General features: G+C 42.4%; 1 protein-coding gene across 1 annotated transcript in view; it reads right to left on the bottom strand.

Annotated features, from left to right (window-relative positions):
• LOC142316190 (vomeronasal type-2 receptor 26-like) overlaps positions 1-26,221 on the bottom strand; it is a 120,082-nt gene that overhangs the window by 56,347 nt on the left and 37,514 nt on the right. Inside the window, exons 2-3 of the mRNA XM_075352642.1 lie at positions 23,577-23,868; positions 10,593-10,913 (exon numbers count right to left, since the gene is read on the bottom strand). Coding sequence (XP_075208757.1) covers positions 10,593-10,913; positions 23,577-23,868 — 613 coding nt within the window. The remainder of the gene's footprint in view (positions 1-10,592; positions 10,914-23,576; positions 23,869-26,221) is intronic.

The raw sequence follows: 26,221 nt of genomic DNA, 5'->3' as shown, positions 1-26,221 counted from the left end.
TGAGTGCTGACGTTTTTAAAATGGTGTATTTTGAGGGTATTTTCTGTTACATAGCCAACTACAAATGTAATGCGGTAACTTAAAAAATTCATTTTGTAAACTTTGTGGGAAAAATTTGAAATTGCTGCAAAACGTTTAACCCCTCTATCTTTCAAACCAAAAAAAAATGTTTTCAAATTGATGCTGATGTTATTTATTATTTCATGTGGTGTATAACAATCTGGTTTAATGGCATAGAAATTAAGCACTTGAATATAGCATTTTCCTTTATATTTTCTGTAAAAAAAAAGTATTTTCATAAAATTAAAGCAAATCATATCAATCAAAGTTTACCACTAACATGAGCTACAACATATCTCCTAAAAAAATAGTCTTGGAATTACTGGAATATATTGAAGCATTTCAGAGTTATTTCCACAGAAATTGACAATGGTCAGAATTATAACATTTGGCCTGATCATGAAGCTGAAAACAGAGTTGGGGGGTGAAATGGTTAAGTACACGTAAGAAATATTCCAGTAATATACTATACGTAGATAGAAGTTTAGCACTGCAACTATTTCCTAACTGTTTCTTACTTTTCTTTTTGCAATTACTCCTTTATCATTTCTACATATACCCTTACAGTTATTGCCCCACTAATCCTTTGTCCTTTGCTATCCCCAAACCATAGCACTCTCCTAACAAACAATTATTTCATCTTTTCTTTTACTCTCTCACTTAACCTCATCTGCTGATCTTCTCGTAAACTTCAGATCCAGAAATGGGTGAACTCGCAGATGTTCAGGTTCCCTGAGAAGTTAAATAGAAAATCTAGTTCGGGAATGGACTTGACCAGAACTTGAGCCTGGACTCCAAAGCCATATGCAAGTCAATAAGGACCCAAACTTCATTGCTATAAAATGGTGTTCATAAGTAAAAATAAAAACACAAGACTTAGAGAAAAATCATTTATTTAAAAAAATGCAGCAAAAAAATTCTTCTCCAATTTTTTAAACCACAAAACACCCCTGCAAGTCTGACGAAATATACACAATGACATCCCATACCAATCCTGACTCTGCTACATACTAAAGTTGCAGTTTGAGTTTACATTAGAAAACCTGGCATTGGTGCCTCTGGGAGACAGTGATGGAGCTGCAGCTGTGAGAGCTGTGATGTAAGTGAGTTCACCTAAGGTCACAGCTGTCAGTTCCCCTGGTACACCAGCTGTGACCTCAGGTGAACTTAAGGAAATTACCCCAGGGGAACTCAGTGAACTCAATGTCAGATTACAGGATTAGGGTATGTGCACACATTGTGTAATTGCTGCAGACATTTCTGCATCAAATATGTATCTACTGACAGAAAAACTTATCAAAAATATTTTTGCTTTTTTTTCTCAAAGGAGATGCCGATTTGATGCAAAATGTTATGTAATCAAATACTCAACATTCACCCAAAGCCTAATCTAGTAATCTGGCATTGAGTGAGTTCCTCTGAGGTCACTGCTGGGGTACTGTGGGAACCGACACCTGTGATTACATGTGAACTCACCTCAGGGGAACTCATTGAACTCAGTGAACTCAGCTCAGATGAACTTGAGATGAATTCACCTGAGATCACAGCTAGGGGACTGTGCGAACTGCCAGTCGTAATAACAAATCAACTCACTGATGTCACCACTTTTACAGCTTCATCAGTGTGTCACAGAGGCTGCAGTAATACGTCACGTTTTCAAATGTGACCGTGCGCTGTGACCTCAGGATGTAACAGAGCCAGAATCGTCGTGGAAAATTCTTGTGTGGATTTTGTTGGATCAGCATGGAATTACAGTTTAGCAATGTTAGAAGAAAAATCACTCACATACAGGTAAAAAGTTTAGAATGAAAGGAAGTGTACAAAAAAAATAAAAATGAAATGACAACATAAAATATGTTGCAAATTATCTTTCCTGGCAACTACAAATTATTTATTTATTAATTTTCATTATGCTGTTAGAGTTTTCTCTCCATGGATTTGCATACTATTGTACATACAATTAGTAGTACAATGCATCTGGTTAACAGGTTTATTAAGTATTTTCCGGGAGGGGGGGTTGCAATTTTTTTCAAATTCTCAGTTTTTTATGGACAAATGTTTCCTTACCTTTCTTCTATATAAGTTTGCCTCATTTTCTTTCTTGACTGTTCCACTAATTTCTAAAGTTTTATATAAATCATCAAGGGCTTGAGCCATCATCTGTACAGCTGTGTACACTCTATAAGGCACTCCATCATTAAAATAATGGCTATAATTTGTAAAATGTTCCTCATCAGTGCAATTATAAAGGGGAAAGGAGTTAGTATTTCGTAAAAGATCATTCTTCAGATTATTACTTGAAACACAATGTAATGAAGTTATACAAAGATCTTCCAGGATTGGATCACGAGGTCTAGTGGATGGATAACAGCTTAACACCATTTCCTCTAATTCATTGAACCTGTACATAGAGGGGCTAAATATAAGGCTTAGTGATGAGCGAGTACTAAAAAGCTCGGGTGCTCGAAGCTCGGGCCGAGCCTCCCAAGATACTCGTGTACTCGGCCCGAGCAACGAGCCCAATGTTATCCTATGGGAGACCCGAGTATTTTTGTGAAATGACCTCCCGGCAGCATGGAGAAACCCTAAAAATGTCACAAAAGTCTCAGAAGAGTGCTCAAATGACATGGCAACAGCATGGGGAAGACCCCTTGAAGCATTTATCACTCAAAAGTCACAGCTGTGAACAATTTTGTCCGCGTTTTACGCCATTTTTACGGACTCACCAGAAAACCTTCCAAAATGACCCCAAAATGATTTTTCATGGCGGAAATGTTAAGGGCACATACCCAATAGTGAGATAGAGCTGGTGTATGTTACTTTTTGAGATCAATACATGAAAGATTTTACGTGAAAACATTGTGTGGCACTCCGATGTCCCTGAGAAGAGACGTACATGAAGGCCTCTTGAGTCTAATGTGCCCATTTTGAGGAAGTGAGTCTTTGTAGTATTTTCCTTTGCCAGGGCAGTCCTAAATTGTGAGGTTCACCAATGCCCCTGCATACAGACGTGCATGAGGGCCTCAAAACATTAAGTGTCCATTGTCAGGAAGTGGGTGTATTATAGTATAGCCCTTAGGCAGGGCAGCCAAAAATTGGGAGGCTCCACATTGTCCCTGGGTAGAGACGTGCATGATGGCCTTTAAACCTGAAGTGCCCATTGTAAGGAAGTGGGTCTATTTCAGTATAGCCCTTTGCCAGGGCAGCCAAAAATTGGGAGGCTCCACATTGTCCCTGGGTAGAGACGTGCATGAGGGCCTCAAAACATTAAGTGTCCATTGTCAGGAAGTGGGTGTATTATAGTATAGCCCTTAGGCAGGGCAGCCAAAAATTGGGAGGCTCCACATTGTCCCTGGGTAGAGACGTGCATGATGGCCTTTAAACCTGAAGTGCCCATTGTAAGGAAGTGGGTCTATTTCAGTATAGCCCTTTGCCAGGGCAGCCAAAAATTGGGAGGCTCCACATTGTCCCTGGGTAGAGACGTGCATGATGGCCTTTAAACCTGAAGTGCCCATTGTAACGAAGTGGGTCTATTTCAGTATAGCCCTTTGCCAGGGCAGCCAAAAATTGGGAGGCTCCACATTGTCCCTGGGTAGAGACGTGCATGAGGGCCTCAAAACATTAAGTGTCCATTTTAAGGAAGTGGGTGTATTTCAGTATAGCCCTTAGGCAGGGCAGCCAAAAATTGGGAGGCTCCACATTGTCCCTGGATAGAGACGTGCATGATGGCCTTTAAACCTGAAGTGCCCATTGTAAGGAAGTGGGTCTATTTCAGTATAGCCCTTTGCCAGGGCAGCCAAAAATTGGGAGGCTCCACATTGTCCCTGGGTAGAGACGTGCATGAGGGCCTCAAAACATTAAGTGTCCATTGTCAGGAAGTGGGTGTATTATAGTATAGCCCTTAGGCAGGGCAGCCAAAAATTGGGAGGCTCCACATTGTCCCTGGGTAGAGACGTGCATGATGGCCTTTAAACCTGAAGTGCCCATTGTAAGGAAGTGGGTCTATTTCAGTATAGCCCTTTGCCAGGGCAGCCAAAAATTGGGAGGCTCCACATTGTCCCTGGGTAGAGACGTGCATGAGGGCCTCAAAACATTAAGTGTCCATTTTAAGGAAGTGGGTGTATTTCAGTATAGCCCTTAGGCAGGGCAGCCAAAAATTGGGAGGCTCCACATTGTCCCTGGATAGAGACGTGCATGATGGCCTTTAAACCTGAAGTGCCCATTGTAAGGAAGTGGGTCTATTTCAGTATAGCCCTTTGCCAGGGCAGCCAAAAATTGGGAGGCTCCACATTGTCCCTGGGTAGAGACGTGCATGAGGGCCTCAAAACATTAAGTGTCCATTTTAAGGAAGTGGGTGTATTTCAGTATAGCCCTTAGGCAGGGCAGCCAAAAATTGGGAGGCTCCACATTGTCCCTGGATAGAGACGTGCATGATGGCCTTTAAACCTGAAGTGCCCATTGTAAGGAAGTGGGTCTATTTCAGTATAGCCCTTTGCCAGGGCAGCCAAAAATTGGGAGGCTCCACATTGTCCCTGGGTAGAGACGTGCATGAGGGCCTCAAAACATTAAGTGTCCATTGTCAGGAAGTGGGTGTATTATAGTATAGCCCTTAGGCAGGGCAGCCAAAAATTGGGAGGCTACACGTTGTCCCTGGGTAGAGACGTGCATGAGGGCCTCAAAACATTGTTCCCATTGCAAAGGAGCGGGTCTCCTGTCGTTGTAATGTCCATTCTGCAAAGAATGGGCGAAAAAATTTACCACTGGGGGTATACCTGAAACAAAGACCTAACTATTGTAACGGTCATCATGATGGCGCATGAGGAGAAGGAGGAGCAGTCCAGCGATTATCCAAAGTCGAGAAGTGTACCCATGGGTGAGTGGAGGTACATGGCAAACTTTAAATTCCGCTCTCATTTGCTGGTGGTGTGGTGAAGTCTGGCCCAATCCAACCCTTGTTCATCTTTATCAGAGTCAGCCTGTCAGCATTTTCAGTTGACAGGCGGGTGCGTTTATCTGTAATGATTCCACCTGCGGCACTAAAAACACGCTCTGACAAAACGCTAGCAGCAGGGCAGGCCAGGACTTCCAAGGCGTAGAGAGCCAATTCATGCCACGTGTCCAGCTTGGATACCCAATAATTGTAAGGCACAGAGGAATGTCGGAGTACAGTTGTTCGATCTGCAAGGTACTCCTTCAGCATCTGGGCAAACTTAGGATTTCTTGTGGCACTACCCCGCACCTCAGGGGCTGTGGTACGTGAGGGGCTGAGAAAACTGTCCCACATCTTAAAGACTGTTCCCCTACCTCTGGCGGATTGGACTTGTGCCTCTCTCGGCTGTACGCCTCGGTTGTCCACTGATTCCTGACCTATGCCGCTAGCGTTTTGTGAGGGGAATGCTTTGCCTACTTCCGTGAGTATGGCCTTCCGAAACTGCTGCATTTTGGTTGACCTCTCCTCCACGGGAATAAGAGACAAAAAGTTCTCCTTGTAGCGTGGGTCTAACAGTGTTACCAACCAGTAATGATTGTCGGCCAAGATGTTCTTAACGCGAGGGTCACGAGACAGGCAGCTTACCATAAAGTCAGCCATGTGCGCCACACTCTTAACAGCCAGGACTTCAGTAGCCTGACCAACAAGATGACTGAACATGCTGTCCTCCTCCTCCTCCTCCTCCTCCTCCTCCTCCTCCTCATCTACCCTGTCCTCTGGCCAGCCACGCTGAATCGAGGATATGACTGGTGTGCATGTCATATCCTCAATTTGGCCGGAGAGTTGCTCCATGTCTTCATCCTCCTCCTCGTCATAGTCCTCCACTGCACGTTGTGATGAGACGAGGCTGGGCTGTGTGTTATCACCCACACCCACTACTGTTTCTTGCTGCAACTCATCGCGCTCCGCCTGCAATGCATCATGTTTGTTTTTCAGCAGGGACCGTTTTAGAAGGCAGAGTAGCGGTATGGTGACGCTAATAATGGCGTCATCACCACTCACCATCTTGGTGGAGTCCTCAAAGTTTTGGAGGATGGTACATAGGTCTGACATCCATCTCCACTCCTCAGGTGTTATGTGTGGAGTTTGACCCATTTCCCGACGGCTTAGGTGATGCAGGTACTCAACAACTGCCCTCTTCTGCTCACATATCCTGACCAACATGTGCAGAGTTGAATTCCAACGCGTGGGGACATCACACACCAGTCTGTGAGCCGGAAGATGCAAACGGCGCTGAAAGCCGGCAAGGCCGGCTGAAGCAGTAGGTGACTTTCGAAAATGTGCAGACAGGCGGCGAACTTTTACCAGCAGATCAGACAGCTCTGGGTATGACTTTATAAACCGCTGAACCACGAGGTTGAGCACATGGGCCACGCATGGAACATGTGTCAGCTGGCCTCGCCTCAAAGCCGCCACCAGGTTCCGGCCATTGTCACAAACGACCTTTCCTGGCTTTAGGTTCAGAGGTGTGAGCCAGTGATCTGCCTGCTGTTTCAGAGCTGTCCACAGCTCTTCTGCATTGTGGGGTTTGTCACCTATGCAGATTAGCTTCAGCACAGCCTGTTGCCGCTTCGCCGAGGCAGTGCTGCAGTGCTTCCAGCTTGTGACTGGTGTGGAGGGCACAGTGGATGAGGATGCGCAGGAGGAGGAGGAGGCTGAAGAGCATGACATTCCGGAGCTGTAGAGTGTGGGTGAAACACTGACTGAGGTAGGGCCTGCAAACCTTGGTGTGGGAAGGACGTGTTGCGTCCCTCGCTCAGACTGGGTCCCAGCTTCCACAATATTAACCCAGTGTGCCGTCAACGAGATGTAGCGGCCTTGCCCACAAGCACTTGTCCACGTGTCTGTGGTTAGGTGGACCTTGGGTGAAACAGCGTTGTTCAGGGCACGTGTGATGTTTTGTGACACGTGGTTATGCAACGCGGGGACGGCACACCGGGAGAAATAGTGGCGGCTGGGGACCGAGTAACGTGGGACAGCTGCCGCCATCAGGTCACGGAATGCTTCTGTCTCCACCAGCCTAAAAGGCAACATTTCCAGCGCAAGCAGTCGCGAAATGTTAGCATTTAGAACTGTGGCATGTGGGGTGTTGGCAGTGTATTTGCGCCTGCGTTCAAAGGTTTGCTGAATGGATAACTGAACGCTGCGCTGGGACAAGGACGTGCTTGATGATGGTGTTCTTTCTGCGTAGGCAACTGTAGGTGCAGGAGTGGAGGAGGCTTGTTCGCAGGCAGCATGGACAGAGGATTGGCTCGCATGCACAACCAGCGAAGACGTAGCAGTGACATCAGCAAGCACTGCTCCTCGACTCTGTTGTACTTCCCACAAAGTCGGGTGCTTGGCTGACATGTGCCTGATCATGCTGGTGGTGGTCAGGCTGCTAGTTTTGGTACCCCTGCTGATGCTGGCACGGCAGGTGTTGCAAATGGCCTTTTTTGAATCATCTGGATCCAACTTAAAAAACTGCCAGACTCGGGAAGACCTAACATTTGTACAGGCACCTTGTGTCGTGTTGTTGTTCCGGGGAACGGTTGCCTGACTTCTGCCTGGGGCCACCACCCTGCTTCTTACTGCCTGTTGTGATGCTACGCCTCCCTCCCCCTGTGCACTGCTGTCCTCGCTCTGCATATCCTCCTGCCAGGTTGGGTCAGTTACTGGATCATCCACCACGTCGTCTTCCTCTTCCGCACCCTGCTCCTCCTCCTGACTTGCTGACAATTGTGTCTCATCATCGTCCACCACTTGTTGAGACACGTTGCCAACTTCGTGAGAACGTGGCTGCTCAAATATTTGGCCATCTGTACAGACGATCTCCTCATGACCCACTTCAATATGAGCTGGCGAGAGGCCAGAATGTGTGAATGGAAACGTGAACAGCTCTTCCGAGTGTCCAAGTGTGGGATCATTAATGTCCGAGGAGGACGTGTACTCAGCCTGGTGGTAGGAAGGAGGATCAGGTTCAGAAATGTGCGGTGCAGTATCACGGCTACTGACACTTGACCGTGTGGAAGACAGAGTGTTTGTGGTGGTGCCAATCTGACTGGAAGCATTATCCGCTATCCAACTAACAACCTGTTGACACTGGTCTTGGTTCAAGAGCGGTGTACTGCTGCGGTCCCCAAGAATTTGGGACAGGACGTGCGAGCGACTAGATGTGGCCCTTTGTTGTGGCGAAATTAGAGCTTGCCCACGACCTCGGCCTCTGCCTGCACCACCATCACGTCCACTTCCTTGTTCCTTGCCAATGCCCTTGTGCATTTTGCAATGCTGTGCACTGCTGACGTGTATATTCACTACTTGTGCGTTATATCAAAGTTTCTGGAAATTGCACACAAGTGCACCTGTACGCTGCCAACGACAGGCACACACGTGCGGTTTTAAAAACCAAGCACGGACGCAATAATAACCTAACACAGGTTTTAGGAGCAAAAATTAAGAACTCTGACACTATCAGCCACTGCTGACTGACGTGTATTATACACTACACTTGTGCGTTATATAATAGTTTGGTAAACGCACACCAGTGCACCTGTACGCTGCCACCAACAGGCACACACGTGCGGTTTTAAAAACCAAGCACGGACGCAATAATAACCTAACACAGGTTTTAGGAGCAAAAATTAAGAACTCTGACACTATCAGCCACTGCTGACTGACGTGTATTATACACTACACTTGTGCGTTATATAATAGTTTGGTAAACGCACACCAGTGCACCTGTACGCTGCCACCAACAGGCACACACGTGCGGTTTTAAAAACCAAGCACGGACGCAATAATAACCTAACACAGGTTTTAGGAGCAAAAATTAAGAACTCTGACACTATCAGCCACTGCTGACTGACGTGTATTATACACTACACTTGTGCGTTATATAATAGTTTGGTAAACGCACACCAGTGCACCTGTACGCTGCCACCAACAGGCACACACGTGCGGTTTTAAAAACCAAGCACGGACGCAATAATAACCTAACACAGGTTTTAGGAGCAAAAATTAAGAACTCTGACACTATCAGCCACTGCTGACTGACGTGTATTATACACTACACTTGTGCGTTATATAATAGTTTGGTAAACGCACACCAGTGCACCTGTACGCTGCCACCAACAGGCACACACGTGCGGTTTTAAAAACCAAGCACGGACGCAATAATAACCTAACACAGGTTTTAGGAGCAAAAATTAAGAACTCTGACACTATCAGCCACTGCTGACTGACGTGTATTATACACTACACTTGTGCGTTATATAATAGTTTGGTAAACGCACACCAGTGCACCTGTACGCTGCCACCAACAGGCACACACGTGCGGTTTTAAAAACCAAGCACGGACGCAATAATAACCTAACACAGGTTTTAGGAGCAAAAATTAAGAACTCTGACACTATCAGCCACTGCTGACTGACGTGTATTATACACTACACTTGTGCGTTATATAATAGTTTGGTAAACGCACACCAGTGCACCTGTACGCTGCCACCAACAGGCACACACGTGCGGTTTTAAAAACCAAGCACGGACGCAATAATAACCTAACACAGGTTTTAGGAGCAAAAATTAAGAACTCTGACACTATCAGCCACTGCTGACTGACGTGTATTATACACTACACTTGTGCGTTATATAATAGTTTGGTAAACGCACACCAGTGCACCTGTACGCTGCCACCAACAGGCACACACGTGCGGTTTTAAAAACCAAGCACGGACGCAATAATAACCTACTAACAGGTTTTTTTGGGGAGCGACAATTACAGTACAGACAAGTCAGACACTATCTGGACTGTTTTACACTGTGTACACCAGCCCCAGATATGAAGGCTGGTATACGGTCACCACTACCCTGCCTGCCTGCCTGCCTGTATACTGCTACAATAGTCCTGACAAGGACTCTTTTGGTCACTAGCCTGTATTCAGACCTGGCTATACCCTGCCTGTATATAGCAACAATAGTCCTGAGAAGGACTCTGCTACTGTACTCCGACCTGGCTATACCCTGCCTGCCTGTATACAACTAGAATAGTCCTGAGAAGGACTTTTGGTCACACTGTTTGCAGCCCTGCAACTGAAAAAGCTATAAAGGGCCGCAAAGCTTTCCCTGAATCAGCGACACTCTCCCTACACTCACTGTCAGAATAGCTGTGAGCAGAGCACAGCGCGCCGGCCGATATAAAGGCTCGGTGACGCTGTGCAGGCCGGCCAATCACTGCAATTCCACAACTAACAGGGCTGTGGCATTGCAGTGGTCTGCCAGCCAATCCCTGCATGAGGGCTGGCTCTCAAAAGAGCGCCAACATGCAGAAATGAAGACCACGAGTAAAGCACGAGTATCGCGAGATTACTCGGTCCCCGCCGAGCAGCCCGAGTACAGTGATACTCGTGCGAGTACCGAGTAGTGACAAGCATGCTCGCTCATCACTAATAAGGCTACAATTAATAAAATGTCCATACAAATAGATGGAGTCTTGTGACCAAGATGTCGAAAAGATAAAAGTTTTTTTTAGGATAATTTGTGCTGACTTAACTAAAATAGTCCGTACCAGGCCGCTACTTGTGCCACAAAGTAGAATAACTTCTGCTTTTAAATTCTTTATTTCAGATGCATGTAAGATTTCTGCATGAGTGAGAAAAAATATTTTTTCAATACATATTCCAGATTTCGTCAGCTCTGAGCTAAGAAAGCGAAGCTCCCGTTCTCCAATATCATCATTTGTAGCAAAAATAATAACAAAGTTCCAATTAAAAAACAACAACAACTTTACCAAAGCCAAAGATTGCATCTCATTATCCTGGACTGTTCGAAAGAAATGTGGATACAATCTTCGATCACTGAGTATGGAGTCTCTTGCCCCATAACTGACCTGAAAATGAAAAAAAAAAACCTGACTCAAAACAATTGTTTAAAAAATTTTTGTCTCTGCAAATTTATCGTAAAAAAGTAATCCGTGTTTTTTTTCTGCAGAGGTTTCATGTGAAACTAGAGGTAAGCAAATTCCTTAAAATAAATTTGAACACAATTTGCTCAATTCAACCCAAAAATTCAAATTCTTGCAAATTAATTCAAAGCAAATCACAAGTAGTACAACTTTTTCCAAATTCCCATGAAAAGAGATGAACTCAGAAGGGGTGACTTTTAAAGCAAACCTCCATGTCTCATCACTTAGGCTACATGCTCCAGCTGCAGTTTCATTGTCACAAAAAATGCACCTTTGAGACATTAAAACTGCAGCAAAAACTGCACCTTGTACCATAAAGCCTAGAAATGTAAAAAAAAGCTTGTAGTTATGATGTGTTTTTTGTGTGTTTTTTATGCATTTAAGGTGCGTTTTTGGTGCGTTTTTGGCAATTCTGATTTGATGCATTTTTTTTTGTGATAAATAGTGATGGGAGACCGGACTATAAAGTCCAACCCCCGCGGGTTCAAATGCAGCCAAGTGCCGGACTCGGGCCGGAATTGTCAAGGAATTAATGGTATTGATCTGGATCAGGCACTTGGGAAATAAAAAAAAAAGTAAAAATTAAGAAAAAAAGTAAGAATGCTATATTTACCAGTCTCCGATGCAGCTGTAACTGCTCCCGTGAATGCTTATTTTTTCCTTGGTAGCTCATTAGGTTCATGCATATTCTCTGCTTCCCCTGCATACCAGTGACTAGGAATGGTTGCAGTCAAACAGTGCCCCTAGCCAATTGTAGACCTAGTCTGTGCATCTATAGTGTACAGTAAAAAATAAATAAATAAAAAAATTGGCATAGGGCCCCCAATATTATGATTAGAGATGAGCGAGCCTCTAGAGGCTCGAGTTCGGTTCAGTTCATCGAACGGAGGCCGCGTTCGACTTTGGTTCGGCGAACGGCTTGACGAACCTCTCGAACCCCATTGAAACCAATGGCAGGCAAACACAAACACATAAAAACGCAATATAAATGTACACATACAGTTAATAAACATTGCCATAACACTTACAGGTCCCCGCAATGCGTCCTGCACTCTGTCTCCTGCCTTTTCCTTACGATAATCACTGCATCCTCCCGGTAACCAGCACTGATGATAGGACCTTCTGTGACGTCAAAAAAGCATGTGACCAGCCATGTGTCTATTATCTCATTGGCTACAGATTGGTCACATGGCTAGACGTCATTGCTAGGTCCTGTCAGTGCATCTGTCCGGTACGCGGTGCTCGTTTGTGCATCCCCGTGTATCGGCGAGATGCTCTGGCACATGGTCGGCTCCCCATTCTGCTTCTCTGTTCCGTTATTCACCAGCTGCCACAGCTGGTCAATAACAGAGATCACCATTGCTATAGCAACGTGCCTGTCAGCGGTGATGTCACCGCTAACAGCACGCAGCTGCTGCTCACTCACTGAGTGATATGTACTGATCGGGAAGCAGCGTCTTCCCCCATGCAGCGCTGCTGATGAAGCAGAGCTGCATGGGTTGAAGGAGAAAGAAGACAGAAGAGCAGGATCGTGGAGGTCTGACAGGGAGTAATAAACATGGAGTCTCTAATGTGTCTGTGTATTTATTTCTATTAAAGTATTTTTTCTCTGTGTGGTTTTTTTAACCCTTTATTGGAGATTCTTAATGGCCGGGTTAAACTTGCCTGACATTAAGAATCTCTGACTTAATACTAGCTAGTAAAACAAAGCTAGTATTAAGTATTAGTACCCAGCAAGCCACCCGGCATCAGGGCAGCTGAAGAGTTGAATACAGCGCCAGATGATGGCGCTTCTATTAAAGCCCATTTTCTGGGGTGGCTGTGGACTGAAATTCGCAGCAGAGGCGCCCAGAAAGCTTAGGCTAACCTGTGCTGCGCATTCCAATCCCCAGCTGCCTAGTTGTACCCGGCTGGACACAAAAATGGGGCGAAGCCCACGTAGTTTTTTTTTAATTATTTCATGAAATTCATGAAATAATTAAAAAAAGGGCTTCCCTATATTTTTAGTTCCCAGCCGGGTACAAATAGGCAGCTGGGGTTGGGGGCAGCCAGTACCTGCCTGCTGTACCTGGCTAGCATAAAAAAACATGGTGAAGCCCACGTAATTTTTTTTGGGGGGGCAGAAAACTCCTGCATACAGTCCTGGATGGAGTATGCTGAGGCTTGTAGTTCTACAGCTGCTGTCTGCTCTCCTGCATACACTAGTGAATGGAGCATGCTGAGCCTTGTATCTCTGCAGCTGCTGTCTGCTCTCCTCCATACAGACAGACAGCAGCTGCAGAACTACAAGGCTCAGCATACTCTATCCAGGACTGTATGCAGGAGTTTTTTGCCCCCCCAAAAAATTACGTGGGCTTCGCCATGTTTTTGTATGCTAGCCAGGTACAGCAGGCAGCTACGGGCTGCCCCCAACCCCCAGCTGCCTATTTGTACCCAGCTGGGAATAAAAATATAGAGAAGCCCTTTTTTTAAATTATTTCATGAATTTCATGAAATAATTTAAAAAAAATGACGTGGGCTACGCCCAATTTTTGTGTCCAGCCAGGTACAACTAGGCAGCTGGGGATTGGAATCTGCAGCTCAGGGGGCCCAACGTTTCTGGGCACCCCTGCTGCGAATTGCAGTCCGCAGCCGCCCCAGAAAATGGCGCTTTCATAGAAGCGCCATCTTCTGGCGCTGTAACCAACTCTTTGAGCTGCCCTGGTGAAGGGTGGCTCACTGGTTAATAATGGGGTTAGGGCTAGCTGTATATTATCAAGTGGCCCTAAGCCCGAAATTCATGGTGTCACGCCAATATTAGACATGGCCACCATGAATTTCTTATACAGATAAAAAAAAACATAACACAGAATTCTTTTTTTATTAGAAATAAAACACAACACAATTAGTGACTCCATCTTTATTGAAATAAAGAACCCCCCTCCTCAGTAATCCTGGGTCAAGGGTCCCGCGCCTTCAAATCCGGATCCAATATCATCTGATCGGTTTGCTGGAAGGCAAAGCGATCAGATGATGTGTCCGGTTCAAGGGCCTGAATCACATGACACAGCAGCTGATTGTATAAACAGCTTTTATACAACCAGCTGATGCATCAGTGCAAAAAAAAACTCCCAACAAACTACACACTTCAGTGCGGACTCCTGTCCGACAGCATCAGCTGATAGTTTAGCCGGCTGGGCGGTAAAAAGCCGGCCCCAATGCTCGACTTATGGTGTCAGCTGATGCCGTCAGGTGACCGCATCAGCTGATCATCACCAGGTCTGAGAGAGAGAGAAGAAAGAGAGGAGAGATAGAAAAGAGAGAGAGAGAAAAGAGAGAGGAGAGAGAGAGAAGAGAGAAAAGAGAGAGGAGAGAGAAGAGAGAGAGGAGAGAGGAGAGTATGGAGAGAGGAGAGAAGAGAGAGGGGAGAGAGAGAAATAGAGAAAAAGAGAGAGGAGAGAGAGGAGAGAAAGAAGAGGGAGAGAGAAGAGAAAAAGAGAAGAGAGAGAGGGAGACAGAGAGAAAAAGAGAGAGAGAAGAGAGAGAGAAGAGAAAGAGGAGAGAGGAGAGAGAGAAGAGAGAGAGACAGAGAAGAGGGAGAAGGAAGAAAGAGAGGAGAGAGAGAGAGATGAGAGAGCAATGCAGCCTCATTCCGTGAACTGCTCCAATTTTAGAGGTGTGTCCCGCGGCTCACAGCTGATGTCCGGCTCCGCCCCTCAGTGCATAATTAAATTAAATTATAATTATAAATAATAATTATATTATAATATAGTATGTTTTCTCTGCGCTCTCTGAAACACTTTCTTTCCTTTCCTTGTCCATAGTATGTTTTCTCTGCCCTCCTTGAAACACTTTCTTCCCTCTCCTTGTCCATAGTATGTTTTCTCAGCCCTCCCTGAAACATTTTCTTCCCTCTCCTTGTCTGTAGTATATTTTCTCTGCCCTCCCTGAAACACTTTCTTCCCTCTCCTTGTCTGTAGTATGCTTTCTCAGCCCTCCCTGAAACACTTTCTTCCCTCTCCTTGGGAGACAGAGAGAAAAAGAGAGAGAGAAAGAGAGAGAATGAGGGACAGAGAAAGAGATACAGAGAAAGAGAGAGAGAGAAAGAGAGAAGAGAGAGAGAAGAGAGAGAGGAGAAAGAGGAGAGAGAGGAGAGAGCAATGCAGCCTCATTCCATGAACTGCACCGATTTTAGAGGTGTCTCCCGCGGCTCACAGCTGATGTCCGGCTCCTCCCCTCAGTGCATAATTAAACTCAATTATAATTTAAATATATAATTATAATTTAAAATTAAAAATAAAAAAATAAAAAAAATTCTTTATCGGGACCGGATTAGAACTCCTGAAGTTATGCTTTTTAGGTGAGCACTCTATCCACTAGTCTACTGCCTCTAATGATAAAGATAGGCAGATTTGGTGATTCTTGACTTCTGCATTGCTGAAGTCTCTGCTGACAGCGCGATTTACTTCATTGCAATGGGGAGCTGATACAGCGCAATCGTGTTCTACGGTGCTGCAGCAGCTTCCTGTAGTCGAGCTGACAGTGTCGTGTGGATAAGGGTATGTGCGCACGTTGCTTTTTACCTGCTTTTTACCTGCTTTTTTGCTGCTTTTTCTTCTGCGCTGTTTAATGCCAAAATGGATGTGTTCTTCTATTCAAGCAAAGTCTATGGGAATTTGGGTTTCTTGTTCACACTATGTTGTTCAAAGTGCTGCCTTTTTGTGGCAGAACTTTGGTCAAAAACTCAGCTTTGCAGTGCAAAACCCAAATGGCAAAAACAATTGACATGTTGCTTCTTTGAAAAGCTGAGTTTTTGACCAAAGTTCTGCCACAAAAAGGCAGCATTTTGAACAACATAGTGTGAACAAGAAACCCAAATTCCCATAGACTTTGCTTGAATAGAAGAACACATCCATTTTGGCATTAAACAGCGCAGAAGAAAAAGCAGCAAAAAAGCAGGTAAAAAGCAGGTAAAAAGCAACGTGCGCACATACCCTTACGTCAGACCTGGAGGGGTATTTGGTGATTAATAAAGAGGTAAATGAGGTGTTTTTTTGTCTTTTATTCCAAATAAAAGATTTTTTGTTGTGTGTGTTTCTTTACTTTCACATACCGGTTGATCATAGAAGGTGTCTCAGGGAGACGCCTTGGCATGATTAACCACGTTATTACCTCGATTGCCACCGCACCAGGGCAATTCGGGATGAGCAGGGTGGAGTCCCCCGGGGCTGTTGCATCTAATGGATGCGGCAATTCCGGGTGGCTGCTGGGTGATATTGTTAGGGTGGTGGGCTCCTGATAACGTGGTGCTCTCTATCCTGACAATACGAGCCTCCAGCCGTGTGGCTTTATCCTTGCTGGTATCAAATATGGGGGGGAAATCGCATTTTTTTTTTATTATTTATTTATTTATTTATTTTACTGCACGATATAGACCTGCCCGCCGGCGGCTGTGATTGGTTGAAGTGAGACAGCTGTCACTTAGCTTGCTTGGGGACGTGTCTGACTGCAACCAATCATGGGCGCCGGTGGGCGGGGAAAGCACGGAATAACTAATTGACTAATGAAGCGGCAGCCATTTTCTAAAGAGGAAAAAACACCGCAGATTTGTGACAGACGTGGAGCGAGGCACCCGTGATCGGTGAGTAGGAAAGAGAGAGGGATTGTGCTGGGGACTCAGGACACATGCAGACAGCAACGTGTGCACATAGCCTCACGGTGAAAAGCCACGTTTATGTTGATCGAAACGTTCTCGGACCTAACTCGAACTGTCGAGCTTTTAGCAAAAAGCTTGAGTTCGAGTTCGATCTCGAGCACCCCCCAAAATCACTCGAACATAAAATTGGTGAACTTCGAACCTCGCTTAACTCTAATTATGATACCCAGCACAGATAAAGCCCATGACTATAAGCTGCAACCCAGACTTGCGCTTATCTTGGCTGTGTATAAAATAGGACGAACCACATGCGGCTTTTTATTTTTTTTAAATATTTAAATAAATCATTTAAAAAAAACAGTGTGTGGTCCCCCCTAATTTTGATAAACAGCCAAGATAAAGCCAAACAGCTGGGAACTGGTATTCTCAGACTAAAATTATCAGCCTGCATGTTACAGGACTGCCCACTGATAGGGGATAGTAAGTTATCCGGCAGTCAGGGCCCACCGTTCAGAATAATCTGCTGCTGGCGAGAGCAAAAGAAAGGGGTACCGTACCACCTCAGCTGTACTGTCACTGTTGCTTCACATTGGCACTAGATCCTAAAGCGGTGCTCACTGTTACGTCACAGCGAAACCGGTTTAGGGCAACCTTAAGGAGTAATGCTAAAAGAGAGATAAGGATGGACTTGTAGCTCCTGCCCAATTACAGGGAATACAAAACGTAAAAGGATGGGTACCCCAACTGTGGTCCACAGACTAACACCTCTGTTACCTCACAGAAATGTGTAGAATAAGAATATAGCTCGTGTATTAATGCAAATAATATGGTAGGTGGACATGTAGCGCCTGTCCAATTACAGGAACTACAAAACATAAGCGGATGGTTGCCCCAACCACATTCCACTAACCAACAGCAGTGTTACTTTACACTGATAAGGTAGCTATTAATGTCACAGGAGTATAGATGTAAAAACCCTATGAATGCAGATGGGAAAACCGTTTCAGGTCACGGAGATCCCTTAATGCTAACCTCTATACAGTTCTTAGAGATAGCAGCGTATAGGGAGTGTATAGGTGCAGACAGTACTATCTGTATTGTCTAGGCTCAGTGAAGCCCCTGTCTGAACTCCTTGTGCTAACCACACGTAAGGAGTCATTGAGTTCTCTATGCTAGCCGCACAGCCGAATCAGAGACACTGAGGGCGGTGCATGCTATGTCCCTGCCTAACCCGGCTCCACTAAGGTGGATAGAGGCGAGCACTCGTGTCAACTAGTAGATACTGAGACCCTGCCTAACCTGCTCCACTAAGGTGCCAGGAAATGGGTAATGGTGTTATGCTAGTGAGTGCAGAGTCCCTGCCTAACCCAATCCACTAAAGGGCAAGGACGCGGGTAATATTAAACATCACACATGAGGCGTCTACCCCATGCATGCACCAAGAACGTCTAAGCACCAAGAAGCATGCTGCAGGGTCCTATATAGACAAAGCACCTCCCACAAGATGGAGGCACTCCTGGCTCAATCCACCAATCACCAGCGAGTTCTTAATGAATGATGTCAGTCATGGCCAATCAGCAGCCAGCATGTCACGGTCATGTGATCCCGTGTCATCGATGACGTCAGCCATGGCCAATAAGGAAGCGACACGTCATAGTCATGTGATCTCGGATCACGACCAATTGACGATTGCCACGTGGTGAGCATGCTCAAAAGGAGCAAAAGAGGACTTAGAACAAAACCCACTTGCAAGCTCACACATGTGCAGAAGCCCCATTTCAGGACTTAGCCTCACTCTCAAGGGTTTCACAGATGACCAGAAAGTCGCTGCAAGGAAGCAGAGAGGGAGGAAGATGAACGCGAGGCAGCCACGACCCGTAACACTGCAGCTGCCCAGGATTGTTACATCCATTAGATGCAACAAAGCCAGCACTTTTCCTAGCTATTTTGATTGCCCTAGTGCGGTTGCTATAGAGTTAATAAGGAGTTAATGGCAGCTCACAGCTGACACTAAGCCCTAGATTAGTAATGGGAGGCATACAGCCATGTCAGTGAATCATTTAGTATGAAGCACTTGCTCCTTCATACCGTTTGCACTGTATTCTGATTCCCATAGTTTACATTGCGACTTACATCTGGCTAGGTACCAAGGTTTAATCTCCGCTGACCCACAAACGCAGGGATAAACGCAAAAAGAATGAACATTCTGCAGTTTGTCTGACTTTTGTGACAAATAAACTACAAACAAAAAAAACTGCATCGTGCGCACAGCAAATCGGAAGTGCCCTAGACATTGCTGGGAAGTCAAAAGTGAAAACTTTCTGACAACAAAACTGCACCAAAAACGAGATTCAACATGCACATATAGTCTAAAGATGCGGAAGACTGTTCTATATTTGATTTCATTGAACGAGGCAAAAAAAAAATTAAAGTGACCTGCACACCTAAAATATTCAGTTAATATATACGTGCATAAATAGAAAATGGCCAATATAAAACAACTGGAATAAAAAATAAAATTTACAGATCCTCACAAATTTAAAAATTGCTATTCAAATTTCAAAGTTCCCTGACTAGCCCATAATGCTCTTTATGGCATCCCATGGAATATGTAAATACAATCACGAAGATTATTAGACTTTGTATAAAAGTCTAGGCAAGGAATGCAGAATAAATGTTAGTATTTCTCTTTTTTAGAATAATACAGAAAACCCAGAGAATTCAAATTTAAAGAAATCTTCTTATCTCTTATTCACACATTTAACTGAGTATTTCTGCTTTTGTACAACTTTTTTACAATTTTCCAACCTTAAATGTCACATCTAAATTCCAGCCTGCTGCCACATTTTGCTTTCTCTTCATGTAGCTACATACCTAGTATTTCTTATAAAACAAAAGATTAGCAATGGTTGAATAATTTGAATTGAAAATAAGGCCAAATATTAATTATAGTGTTATAAAAAATACATAGAGAAATAAAAATGGCAATTGGCAGGATAGTGTAACAGAAGTTAAAAAACCTTTGCAATGTTTTGGAGATTCTAGCAACAGAAGTACTACCAGTGATACCAGCCGTATTGGTTGGTATTAAACTTGGACATACCTAACCACCTTTGCCTCTGACAAGCATACTGATGAGGAGTAAACAAATAGCTTAAGTCACATGAGTATGATGACTTATTTAAGGGTATGTTGAAAAAAGGAAGAAAAACTGTACACGGGGCAATTTTGTGAACTTAGAAAATAAGTTTATTGAGCATTTAATATAAACAGGAAAATTGCATAAAAAGGATTAAAAGAGACCTTGGTGAGAGGACAAGCAGGTGGCGTACTCACTCCACAGCTCAGTAGTATTGTAAGAATAAATAGAGTGAAAGAGACATAAAATTGCAGCTAGACAAAAGCACCATACAAAAATGTCCACCAGCCACCACTTACAAAGTTAAATGTAAAAGGCTACTGCCACATACCATAGAGATTAGGTATCCAAGGTAAAAAATTGTGGTATTTGGAGGACATCAAGCAGGTGCAATTGAAAAAAAGCAAAAAACACTCAAATTCAGTAATAATATAACATATTCCTGAGTCGTGGAGTGAGGATCCAGGAAACCCCGACCTATAGGTTTCGATCTAATGCCTTCTTCCGGTTGTTGTTTGTTCTAACTTCTATTTTAAGGGTATGTTGTAGCTATATCTTTGGTGAGTTTTTTAATTGTAAACTGAGCTGAAACATTAAGTTTTATTCAGTTTGAAGTTCTTGAGTAGGAATTTGGCGAGTTAATGCAGTTTATTATCCAAAAAATAAAAAAAAAATAGAAAAGTGTGAACATTCCTTAAGAGCAAAACAATATGCATTTGTCAGTGTCCTGAGGTCAACTTGATCACAACTGACTATGTGTACTTGGAGTGTTTTTGCAGAGTTTTTGAGTGAGATACTAACAGAACCTCTCAGTTTTTGAGGAGTATTTAAAGTGTTTCTTCTCAGGGTTTGCTACAAAATCTCCCAAAAAATCTGTGCAAGTGGAACAGTGTGAAAACATACATAATATAAACTTCTATGTTTGTTAATGAAGTACTGAATATATATGTTATAACTTGAATGGCCACTAAGTGTCACTAGAGGGCAGGCATACTGCTAAACAGTAAGGGGTTACATTGGGTTTCCCTGGTAACATAAACAGATAGAGAGAGTTAGAGTTCAGTTAGTCTCTGGAGACTGCGCGAGCAAGAAGAGAGTGAAAGGAAGAAGGTTGTGAGAGAGGAAGAAGGTTGTTGATCTCCTGTGTTCTGGACAAATAGGATTGCCTGTTTCTTTCCTTGGAGCTCCTACTGCAACTGATGAGGGGAATTCATCTGAGTGAACTTTTCTCCAGAAAGTGCTTAGATAAGATCCTCTAATAGTTAATCAGAAGCAGTCTGAGGGAGACCAACGCTATCTTGGGTGAAAAACTTCTGTGAGTAACAATTGATCTGAGACCGATCGGTGTACTAACAGTCAGTTAGGGACAGACAGATAGGATAAGGACAGATTGAAGGAAGACTATTTTTTGAAAGACTATTCCCTGAGAAGGAGCTATGCTTGCTTGTTTATCCAGAGGCATTTTCTCTAACCTGGAATTTATCAGAAGTTAAGCTGTGTTGTGCTGATAACAGACTAAAACTACCTGACAATTCTGCTTTTTCTTCATCACACTGTCTGGGGGCAGTCAGGAACAGAGTATTAAATTGAGATACATGTACTGTACATAAATTTACTTGTTTCTGGCTGTATATGGGAAGTTGGATTGGTACCCTGATTGAATTGTAAACATAAGGGGAGGTGGTTGTAAGTTTATATCCTTGAAAGGATCCCATGCCGTTATCTGTAGTAGTGCATCCGGGTAAGCCCAGTTATTAGATAAGAGAGGGAGTGGTTTAGTGGAGGGAAATATAGTCCAGTTCATCCCTACAGACTGACACTTGAAGTCCTCCAAGTTGCATAAACTGTTATTGTATATTTTGGGCTGCTGTGGCACATAAGTTGGATGAGATCTGTTTTTGTCAATTTTTCTTGAGACTTCTAAAGATTACTGTTATTCACCATCCTTGTGTTCCTGGGTTTCCATAGTGCCATCACATCTTAATAGTCGTAAAGACCGACATCCGGTCGTTACACATGCGTACCCTAAGAGTTATTCCTTTTAGACATTTTCATTTAAAAAAAATACATAAAAAGTTGTCAAATACTACAAGGTTACCAACAATTTGTGCGGTGAGGTTACTTTGACAAAAATGAAGAATTATCATAAATTTTTGGAAAAGTATGGAAAACTTCTTAAATATAACTTTTAAAAGATCAATCATTTCTAGCTATTTAGCTTCTGGTGGAAACAAACACTCTGTTTAATAGTTTAATAACACACATTATAATTTCAGGAAAATGCATAACAAGTTTTAGTGCATGAGGTCTACAAGCAGAATTTAGCTGACTTGGTCTATGGTCCAGGACAAATCTGTTTGGACCATGCATTTTACAAAAGATGAAGGGTCCTGATGGCAATCATCCATTTGGGTGTAACACTCAGTCTTATCAATTGGTGCAATAAAGTAATAACGGTTGCTAAACTCAAATTATGTTTAAAAAATAGAAGAGACTAGAACATCTTTTGAAATTCAAATTTGATAGCCTTGTTGAATTTAAAAAGCAAAAAATGATTTGTGAAAAATTGTTTACATCAAATAGCAAGCATTGCCGTGCCTTCGAGTGTTTTAAAAAGACATGTGAAACATGTCATTAACGCAGACACAGCTTTATATCAAATAGATCTCATTATTTAAACAGATGAAAACTGGAAGTAACCATTTACAGACCAATTAAAGACCATACTACTCAGACCTAAAGTTTGATTTATATTTTGATTATCCTCTGAAACATGTGAGTTAGGCCAGATCCACACTTGCGAGTGACTGGTCGAGTATCGCATTGCATGACCCTGGCACAGCCGCATACTCTCCTGACAGGAGCTGTTCGGTTGCATGTATTTCTATGCAGTTAAGACACTCCTGTTCTGAGAGCAGCAGGCCATGGCGGGTGATGCGATGTGAGATTAACGCGAGTCAAGCGTGAGAGACTCGCAAGTGTGACTCCGACCATAATGATGAAATAGTACTACAGCAGCTTTATTATGTTCCCTGTACAAGAGTCACTGCACAAGAAAATTAAATTTTGCCAAAAAATGATGAAGGAAAAGCCCTGAATATTTGCTTGTAAAAATGTTGACCTTGTGTCCAGCTCCAACTAGGGTGCAACCAAGGAAATTTACACAAGTAATAAAAAAATAGAAAATTTAACTTTAATGAAAAGGGAGTTTAATGGAAAAAGACATTTTTAGTCATGGCAGGTCTGGAAGACCATGTGTATTAGTTTGAAAATAAATTTTGCCTTGCAAACGTTCCCAAGGGTGTAATCACACTAGTTGATTCCCAAAAAATTCTTATAGTCAATAAAAACTTTGAAAAAGGTAAAGAAACTTCTAATCATGAATATTCAATTTTGGTCATATGAAAATTTAAAGTTTGTACCCAACGCTGTGCAGGTGCCAAATCCTGGGTCAGGGTTCTAAAGAGAAAACTAATACCAGGCGACGTGCAAAAACTTCTTAAGTTCACTAATTATGGTAAAGAACCACTGAAGAATACTGTAGGAAAAGAAGCCAATTTATTTTTCTTTTAATTTTTTAACTTTTGAGCCAGATGAAAATGTCTTGTTTTTGATTACTTTTCCAAAATAGATGGCAGCCCTGATGTTTCTGGCAGTTTTGCTAAATAAGTTGTACACTTATAGTTGATGGGAAGCCATGCTGTCTGACATTTCATACAAAGTTCTGCCTGTAACTGTTATTCCACTCCATGCCCTTTCAGACAATAAAATGGAGGTAGAATTTGAAGAAAACAGCTTTGTTATCAGAACTTACCTGCGTATATCCATACATACCCAATAGCTGGGCCATTGGCAGGGAGGTGGCCGACCCTTGGTCTCCAATGTAGCCAGCTAAATTACCATGGTCCATACATGAATAATTAGGAGCTGTTACTGAGTGTCCGGACATTATCTGCAGAACATCCTTGATGACTTTATTCACATTTCCACATGAATCGTACAGATGATATCCAAGGGTGATGTTTGGAAGAATTGTTGGATCATTATTAATATCATTAATGGCAAAAATGAATGTCAACAGATGTCTGTATTCTCTAAAGTTGGCACTGCAGAAAATAATACAATTTAATTGTTATTTTACTAATACATTTTTTTCATCTGTTTTTCATTATGAATTAAGTTTTTTTTTTTCCAGTGTATTTTTAGTTATAAAATCTACATTATATCAACCAATAAATAGTTAATTTACCACTACCATTATAGGCATTTGGATTTGTTAATATATAACATGAAACAAAAGTTTTGGAACAGATCTCTTAATTATTGAACTTATAGCTTTACTATCAATTCAGTTGTCTTTTAGAATATATTATATATATATATATATATATATATATATATATATATATATATATATATATATATATATATATATATTATATTAAGAATATTTAGAATATTCAGCATTGTGGTTACATAGGGATTAACACTTTTTGTTTACATTTTAGGACTTCTAATACAAAAAAGGCAGAACAAATTTGGTAAAGTAATAGAGGGCCAGAAACAACAAAAAGCCAAGAAAAGAAGATCCTTTAAAATTAAAAGCAAAATTAGATATTACTACTTTTATTAGATATTAGATATAAAAATACAAAAAAATCTTAAGGCACTAATATCAATAAAAATAACTTGTGGCAGAACGCGTAAATGCACACTGGATGCATATGCTTATAACCATATGGAATATTTCTTAGTACAAGATAAATTAAATTACACGGTAAAGGTGTTACTACTGTGTCCACTACTTTACATCAGTTACATATAAAACAGGAAAAACAGGACACCAGTGGCTAAAAGGTCTTTGCATAAACTAGGATAGTCCTTATATAACACCAAGAGAAAAATGGTATATATTCCTCAAAGAAGAGACCATATATAAATTAGTGTGAAAGAAGATACTTATTATCTCCAGTAGTTTAATGTAAGAACTGTTCCTCGCTGAAGAAAACCACACATAACCTAGTAAGAAAATACGTGCATACATATAAAATATAGTTTATTATTAGGAATAGATCACTGCACAGACCTAAACATTAATTGCTGGTTACCACAATAATATTTTATCAACCCAAAGAAAGAGTGGTATGACTCCAATTCATTAAAATCACCATTTTTATTGATACAAATAAAATTAAAATAGTTCACAACAAGGATCCTCAGTTTTAGGTAAGTAGTACCGTACACCAGATTAGATCAGTAATAAGTTATATAAAGCACTAGTATATATGGTATAAAAAACCACCTATATTAAGCATATTCAACTGTAATATGGTACTGTAGTTACATAGTTTAGTAAAATATATAGTCAAGTGCAAAAAATTATGTAATTACAGTTTAAACAGTTATGTGATTAAGGTTAAACCCAGTAAGACCAACTGTACATGTGACAAGGCGCTCACAATAAGATTAATTGCATCCACATAAACCAGCATGAACTAGCAACCTTCCATCATACTCAAAAGCAGTAGATCAAAGAAGTGCAATAGGGGTTAACCATACTAACCAGTGTAAGTGACGGTACCTCAGCAAAACAGTCCTACGCGCGTTTAACCACTTCATCTGGGGACCCCTATTGCACTTCTTTGATCTACTGCTTTTGAGTATGATGGAAGGTTGCTAGTTCATGCTGGTTTATATGGATGCAATTAATCTTATTGTGAGCGCCTTGTCACATGTACAGTTGGTCTTACTGGGTTTAACCTTAATCACATAACTGTTTAAACTGTAATTACATAATTTTTTGCACTTGACTATATATTTTACTAAACTATGTAACTACAGTACCATATTACAGTTGAATATGCTTAATATAGGTGGTTTTTTATACCATATATACTAGTGCTTTATATAAATTATTATTACTGATCTAATCTGGTGTACGGTACTACTTACCTAAAACTGAGGATCCTTGTTGTGAACTATTTTAATTTTATTTTTATCAATAAAAATGGTGATTTTAATGAATTGGAGTCATACCACTCTTTCTTTGGGTTGATAATATAAAATATAGTTGCATGGAGAAGGATTAATAATACTGGTTATGTAGTCCATGTAGTGACTATACATAGACCAGTACTTGACTAGCTATTAGAGATGAGCCACCACCCTAGGGTTCAAGTTCGGTTCAGGAGCGGTGACTGACACACAACCGCAGCACTGAGATAATGGCAGTGATAGGGAAAATGGCCGGGTCTTATAGGGCAAGGACATGTGACATACACAGCCAATGACACATTCCCTTGCTTGTCTGCCAAAAATGCACTTTGTTGTGTGTGTCTCTGTGATTAGCAGGCAGCCTGGCCCGCCCAACTGGACACGCGGTTAGGAAAAAAAAATGGCGATTGCCATTCTTTAAGCAGCACTGATCTAAACCCCGTCCCCACCGCACACTATACGCTG

The sequence above is a fragment of the Anomaloglossus baeobatrachus genome, chromosome 1, assembly GCF_048569485.1.
Source record: "Anomaloglossus baeobatrachus isolate aAnoBae1 chromosome 1, aAnoBae1.hap1, whole genome shotgun sequence".
Lineage (NCBI taxonomy): Eukaryota > Metazoa > Chordata > Amphibia > Anura > Aromobatidae > Anomaloglossus > Anomaloglossus baeobatrachus.
This window is presented reverse-complemented; position numbering and strand designations above follow the sequence as displayed.